General features: G+C 43.2%; 1 protein-coding gene across 7 annotated transcripts; it reads left to right on the top strand.

The window, feature by feature from the left end:
* The first annotated feature begins 832 nt into the window (after positions 1 to 832).
* Positions 833 to 6359, top strand: klhl22 (kelch-like family member 22). 7 transcript variants are annotated; one of them, XM_008417524.2, is made up of 8 exons: positions 833 to 939; positions 1297 to 1597; positions 2048 to 2213; positions 2313 to 2624; positions 2745 to 3154; positions 3789 to 3981; positions 4984 to 5217; positions 5409 to 6359. In XM_008417524.2, the coding sequence occupies exons 2-8, from the start codon at positions 1356 to 1358 to the stop codon at positions 5748 to 5750; spliced, it is 1899 nt and encodes a 632-aa protein (XP_008415746.1). In that variant the 5' UTR covers positions 833 to 939; positions 1297 to 1355; the 3' UTR covers positions 5751 to 6359. The 7 variants fall into 7 exon arrangements, with proteins under 7 accessions (XP_008415746.1, XP_008415745.1, XP_008415743.1 ...); XM_008417523.2 differs by having other exon boundaries at positions 853 to 1148; positions 1300 to 1597; XM_008417521.2 differs by having other exon boundaries at positions 853 to 1148.
* Positions 6360 to 7557: the final 1198 nt, after the last annotated feature.

Raw genomic sequence — 7557 nt, 5'->3', positions numbered from 1 at the left:
ACGTGCCAAAAAGACTCTATATTTCAAATGCTCCATCAGCAAAAATGGGCTAGACTCCGAAGCACTCCACACAGTAATCATTCATACACAAGCTGATGGTGTGTTCAGACTCACAGATACTATGATGTAACAAATATGAATGATTTAAAAAAAGGTATCTTTGCAAATGAACAATTTGATATATTTTTACGTATCTTCATAATAAAAACTCATTTTGCATCCTTAATTTATTATGCATTGTGTATAACCTGCTTGTTTTTTGGACTGAATAATGTTCCTGCGGCACAAATGTAAGAAAAATGTATATGTCCTTAGGAAAAAAAAAAACATTAACTGCAGGAAGAACTCAGGAAGATTTTATGCTGAGCTTTTGCTGCTGGTGGGTTTGATGGGTGGATGCTGTAGGATGCCATAAAGACAGTTTTGCATCTGACAGCTCCCTCTTGTGTTCAGCAGCTAGAATTGATCAAATACACGTCCCTGCGTTTAATCGCGCAAATGTTAAAGACAAACAATAAGCGTGCCAAAATCCTAGATCCACAAAATCTTAGTACCAAAGACAGCTTCTTGCTCAAATTTCAATAAAGACCAGACACTTTCTCACTGTTATAGAAAAATGTAGTGCAAAATCTTGATAAACATCTCTTCCGTTTTATTTTCTTTGTAATCATTTTTGGCGCATCGCAAATTTCTTTTAAAAAACTGCTCAGGTGGCTAAACCTACTGCAGGTAACAACACTGTAAACATTGCTTTGGCAAAATGGGATAAGAAGTCAGAAGTCATTGCGACGTGATTGGTTCGTCCACAGAAACTGGGCGGGATGAAGAAAGACTAAGGACCAATAGTGTTTGAGCTTTCGCCTTGATACTAAAAGTAAACACACTTGTTTTGACCTGTTAAAAAGAAATCGAGGAACTCTGCTCTTGGGTAATAAGCAGGTATTTTCTGTCCAAGAAATCACTTCAGAGAGGTTTTATGCTTAAGGACACGACAACATTTCTGCGTATTAACCCCGTGAAGGTTCTGAAGGCTTTTTTTAAAAACAGTGCGTTACAGCAGCCAAGACAGGCTAACCTGTTTTTAGCTTGTATAACACTTAACTACTAGCTTAGCAGCAGGGAAACAGCTAACATTTTAGCGGAAGAAGGTATGTATGTATTATACTTTCGTGTTTTTACAACTCTGCGTCTGAAATGGGGGATAACTGTGTGCGACTTGCCATAAATGTGAAATGACATTTTTTTTAAAAATCAGCTGGTTTGTCGCTAGCTGCACCTCTTCTTCCTGTTTGTTAGCAGGCAGCGTCTCGCTGGAGAAAACACCGGATGATGGTGCTGCCAGGCAGGTGAAAGGGATGAAACCCGAAGGTCACCGTGTTGTCATGGCTGAGAACGGACGGGAGCTGGTCGGTTCGGTGAAACAGGCTCGCTTTTCGGACCGACAGTCGTTCAAGTGTTGGACCCACTTCCACAGCTTGATGGGCGGTCTGGACACCCTCAGACAGAGCGGAACCCTGTTCGATGTTGTGCTTCTGGTGGAGGGTCGTCCCATCCAAGCCCACCGTGTTCTGCTGGCTGCCTCTTGTGATTACTTCAGGTACAACCCACAGCTTTGGCTGCAGCCTTACTTTTGTTTTCATTTTGAGTTTTGTTATGAGTGTCACGCGAAAACACATTAGGTACTTTCCTGAAAAAAAAAAAAAAAAAACTCTTAGAGGTACTTTCAGTAAACCTGTCCTGTAAAAGCTTTTATGTAGTTTACTATAAAATTGGAATGGTTTCTTCTTTTTTTTTGCTCTGCAACATAGTTTTTAAAAAAATGCATGATGCAAACCAATCAGATGTTGCAAAAGTCTGTAGCCTAGACACAATGACTTGGTGCAGAATCCTGTTTGAACGATTTCCTTAAGATAAGATGCCCTTTGCATCTTATTAGGCACTGTGACTAATAACCGAAACTAAAAAAAAAAACAACAAACAAACGTTTTACAAATCAGTGTACGTAAGTGAATCCTGGATTGAACCACGTGTAATCTTTATGCACCAGGTGCATGTTTGCCGGAGGACTCCGGGAAATGCAGCAGAATGAGATTCCTATTCACGGAATATCCTACACGGCCATGGAAAAAATCCTTGACTACATCTACACTTCCGAGATCGAGTTAGACCTGGAGAACGTTCAGGAAATCCTGATGGCCGCGTCGCTTTTTCAGGTAAGTTGGGTCGAGTTGGTCAGTAATCGTTTCCTTTTGTTCCGTTTCACTAAAATGTTTGTCTGCTTTCTTTCTTTTTTTTTCTTTTTTTTTTTACAGCTTGAAAATGTCATCAGCTTCTGCTGTGACTTCCTGTTCTCCTGGCTGGACGACAGCAACATTTTGGAGGTTCTCCACTTGGCCGATGTCTACGGACTGGAGCATCTCAAAGTCAAGGTCCACTCATACATCCTCAGGAACATTCAGACTTTGTCTCGGACGGACGTGTACCGGCAGCTCCCCGCGGAGGACGTCTTCAGGGTGCTGAGCAGCGACGCACTTCAGGTGGCCAGCGAGAACGAGGTGTACGAGGCCGCGCTCCACTATCACTACAGCCCTGAGGAAGTGGAAACTGACAAGGTGTACTTGCAGGTCAGTCGAAAGGTGTGTGCGCTTTGATTCGGCGCACACCTTTTGTCACCTTCACGTCTTCGTTTGCGTCCAAGTTAACTTCTTTTGCCCCATTTTCTTTTTTTTTTTTTTTACTCAAAGGGCAACCTCAGGATGCTTGACGCCGTCCGTTTCAGCCTAATTGAGAAACAAGTGTTGCAGAGACTCCACGGCAGACTGAACCCGTGTCCGCTGAAGGACTCCGTTGCGGCGGCGCTAAGATACCACGAGCACGAGATGTTGCAGCCCGCCCTGCAGAGCCCCCTCACTCAGCCGCGCTCCACCTTCCACTGCATCCTCGGTTTTGGCGGGATGCTCAGCTCCAGCGTCTCTGCGGACGCGGATCACTTGTTCCAGGTGTTCCACCCGAGCTGGACTGAGTGGAGAACTCTCAAAGCGGCTCACGCTCCCCGAATGTCCAACCAGGGCATCGCTGTGCTCAACAACTTTGTTTATCTTATTGGAGGAGACAGGAACAACAGCGGCTTTCGTGCGGAGAGTCGCTGCTGGAGGTGAGAGAGGATTTGTTGAATCACAAATGCATGTTCTGTATTAGCAGAAAACAATCTTTGCAGCCCAGCTGTCTCACCTGCTGATGAAGGTTACAAGGTGTTCCCACATCCTTAAAAAGTCATAAAAAGTCCTAATTTCATGTTTCTATACTTAAGGCCTTAAGTCTTTGTTAAACAGGTTTTATATTTTGTCTTGACAGGGCTATTTAATCTTGTATATTTTATGTATTTTTTTTTCTTGTGGGACTTTTCTGTCTGGCAAAAGTGTGAGTTTCCCTTAGACATCTTCATTTCGTTCTGTGACTCAAAACACTTGAGGCTAGCAGTAGCTAGCTGCTAATATACCCTTGACAGCTTGCTAGCTAGCTTCTTTGCATCTGCTATGGGTATATGCAAACTTATCTCTAGTTAGTTGGACCAAGTTGGTACATTTCTGTGGTGATACAGGTCTTAAACACAATTCATAATGGTCTTATAAAACAATCTTTTTTAATCTAAAATTAGTACATTTTAGATTAAGTATTAGAAGATCTTAAATTTGAGTTGGTGAAATGTGCAGAAAGCCTGGCTCAGGTGATTTGATCCCAGGTTGGCTTTTATCTTCCTGCAGGTCAATAAACATTTCTTCTTTCAGATATGACCCTCGTTACAACAGCTGGTGCTCCATCCAGCCTCTGCAGATGCAGCATGCCGACCACTGCGTTTGTGTGGTGGGCGGCCATATTTACGCAATCGGCGGGCGCGACTACAAGAGCGAGCTGGACTGGGTGGAGCGCTACGACCCGGTCACCAACACGTGGGAGTTTGTCTCTCCAATGAAGAAAGAAGTAAGAGTTTACAGCACAGCACCTTGCAACATTATTTTCATGTATAGCCAGAGATTTTAGGTTGGCGTTTATGTGACGGAGCGATGCACAGTACAGGTGGTATATAACTGTTAATGTGCCACCGGGCGAGGCGCTTAGCCCCGAGTTGCCTGCTGGTCAGTGTATGAACATGGGTGCTTTGGTGAGCACAAGTGTTTTGTTTTGGGGTTTTCTTTTCACTTCCAAGTAGCGGATGTCTGCTGTGTATTACTTTGTCACGTAAGTACAACAGAAAATTAGGGCCAGAATTTTTTTTTAAATTATTTACAAGAGTAAAGTAAAAAATATGACAAGTTATAATATTAGCAGAATAAAGACACTAAAATACCAGAAAAGGTTGGAAAATTACTAGAAAAAAGTTGCTTCAATGAGAGCACAGCTTCTGTGGTATCTATTTTATTTTTTATTATTTTTGTGTAGGAGTTATAGAATTTCTATTTCATTGTACTAATATTCCGACTTTATTCTGGTGATATTATGACTTTATTCTTGTATCATTACAACTTTTTTTCTCGTACTATCACAACTTTATACTTATAATATTGTGATTTAATGTTGTACAACTTTAGTTTGGTATTATGATGACTTTATTCTGGTAACATTTTGACTCGATTCTTGTATTATTACCAATTTTTTCATATTATTACAACTTTAGTCTCATAAGCCTTTTTTTTGCAATATTATGACTTTTTTCTTGAATATTATAACTTTTTTCTCATAATTATTATTATTTTATTAGTCTGGCCCTAAGAAAAAAATGTTTCTTTCATAAAGTCCACTTTTGGAGCTTTAGAAATTGTTAAAACCTCCCAGTGAGTGTGGATATTCTTGCACGCCAGTGTATCTGGATGAAAGCATGCACTACCGCTATTCCCCACATGGTGGTGCTATACGCCTACATGCTATAAACGCTCTCTTCCCCCTTTCCTGACTTTTTTCCGTTAAATCTGTCCCTCCCTCCAGGTGTACGCTCACGCTGGAGCAGTGCTGGATGGCAGGATTTATGTAGCATGTGGCCGTAGAGGAATGGCGTACCTCAGAGAGACTTACTGCTATGACCCTTCCACTGACGACTGGACGGCATGCGCCGAGGGGCCGGTGGAGCGGGCGTGGCACGGCATGGCTGCCGCAAACGGGCGCGTGTACGTCATCGGAGGCAGCAATGATCAGCGTGGATATCGGCGTGACGTCCTGCAGGTACGTCATGAGTCATCAGAGATGGTTTCCTTGCTGGGTTTTTTTGGGGGCTTTTTTTGTGCTTTTTTTCTATTTGACCATTAAACTGATGAAACGTCGGGTTCAAATCGCTGATTCTTACCGTTTAAGTACTTCTATGAGTAAAAACTCACCAGCTGCTTCCTCTTTGATTATTTATTTTTTTGTTCTAGTTGGCCTGCTTTGACCCAACACCAAACTCTTGGTCTTTATTAACCCCGCTCCCATCCGGACACGGGGAACCCGGCGTAGCTGTGCTGGACGGCCGCATCTACGTCCTGGGCGGGCGCTCCCACGACAAAGGCAACAGGATGAAGTACGTTCACGTCTACAACACAGACACGGGGGAGTGGGAGAACGAGACTGAATTGAGCAAGCGCGTCTCCGGCCTTGCCGCGTGCGTCGCACTCATGCCCCCCGCCGTGCTCGCTCAGGCCCGCGGCTGGGACCAGTGCACCAAGGCTTCATCGGATGACGCAGACATAGACAACTCGGAGGAATCCAGCGAGGACTGAACGAGATTCACGCGCCGCCCTGCGTTTTTTTTTTCTGATACAGAGCAGGAAACAGGACGTCAGCACTTTGAGGGGACGGTGCACTGATGACTTTTTGTGCCTCTGGTTGAGCTTCATAAGCACCTTTGCACACTTTTTTGTTACTTTTTGAAACTCGTGGTACCACACTCCACCCAGATATCCCAACCGCCTGAAACATTAATCTCAACTGGTTGTGGCTCCTGTCTTTGTTTCATCCTTATTTCTTCTCTTTTTTTTCCTATGTATGTATAGGATTAATTAAACACAGACTGGTGTTTTCAGCACTTAATTTCTGTTAATCATGATGATTCTCTAATTGCAGCTTGTAAAAACATAACATTTATGATTGGAATGTTACACCAGACCAATAAAAAAACATGTTTAATACAGAAATGAGGCTTTAATAAAAGGTTAACCTGGATAATGGTTATTTTCAAAAGATAAAGGAGCCTCACTGGAACGCATATTCTTTCTTTTTACATTAGCTGTAGCACCAATCGAGCATAAGCAGTTGATCACTTTTAAAGGTATTTCTATGAACAAGCCTAACTTTTTCAATAAATTTGACAAAGCCTGTCACGATACCAAGTTTTGTCCCAGAAGTTATTGCGATAGGCGATAATATTGTTGTTTTGAGACCATTTTCCAGTAATATAATTGTAATGGCAAAACGCAGAAACACATCGTCAAGGATTAATAAACTTTAAACWCCATCGAACATTTAGCTCTGGAACTGGGAGAAATTTTAAAAATGGAAAATAAATAAACAAAAACAAAAGAAACAAATAAATGAATTATGAAACCTCTGTAAACAAAATTGTCCTTCCAAAGAAGTTGCTAGTTGAGACCAAAGCACCGTTTTACATCCAGATTTTAATGGTAAAAAGGGGGGGAAAAAGAGAGAACGGCGATAAATCATGCAAATGGAAGTTATTGATCTTGTTTTATTCATTGATTTATTGTGATAGGCCCAAATTTGACCGTTTTTCACGTTTTTGCTTGCGTTTCATGTCTGTTACGACGTCTACGCCTCGTTTTTTTTCTCCGCTGCCACAGCTGGTTGTCCTCGTCTGACCTTCCCCTCCTGTTAGCTCAGAGCTTTTTGGTACCACCCAGTCTCCACCAGTTCCTTTCCATTTGGCTTTATGAAGGCCGACTGACTGCCGCTTTCCTTTTTGGGGCTGTTTCATCTACATTTGTTGTCCACCCCCCCCCCTCTTCTCACCCCCTGCCTCCACCTCTATCCCTCCCTCTGTTTTCACACTTTTGTGCCAGCCTCCAGCAAGTTGTCTGCTAGGATCTGCTGACGCCAGCACTGGACAGCCAGGATCAACGGTCCGCTGTGTTTATGTGCTTGTCCGTTTTGTTTTTGTTCTCGTCCAAAGTTGTAGCACCACCAGGGGGATACTTAAGACACATGTCCAGCACTTAGCCACGTCAGCGGTCTTTACAAACGTCTTAGTGCGGGTCGATCCGGTGCTCTTTGCAGAGCAATTAAAAGGGCCACATTAGGCATTGATGTAGAGCTATGCAGATTGAACCCAGTGGAGTTGAGGAGGGTGTTTGCGAGTCGAGGGAATTTACTCTCGCTTCCCCCCCTGCTGCGGCGGAGTGGAGAAGGTCAATGGAAATCGATGGGGGAACAAAGGAACGTTCATTTTCCTCCAGGGAATCCACCGATCGACATGGCAGCTTCCGTGCATGAACAGGAGCCATAAAACGCCTTTCTTTGAAAACGAAAAACTTCACTGGCGTCAGTCGCAGTGATTTGCGTTAAGCATTGCGG

Source organism: Poecilia reticulata, linkage group LG9 (assembly GCF_000633615.1).
Source record: "Poecilia reticulata strain Guanapo linkage group LG9, Guppy_female_1.0+MT, whole genome shotgun sequence".
Lineage (NCBI taxonomy): Eukaryota > Metazoa > Chordata > Actinopteri > Cyprinodontiformes > Poeciliidae > Poecilia > Poecilia reticulata.
Note: the sequence above shows the minus strand (reverse complement) of the source record. Positions and strands in the feature narration are given on the sequence as shown.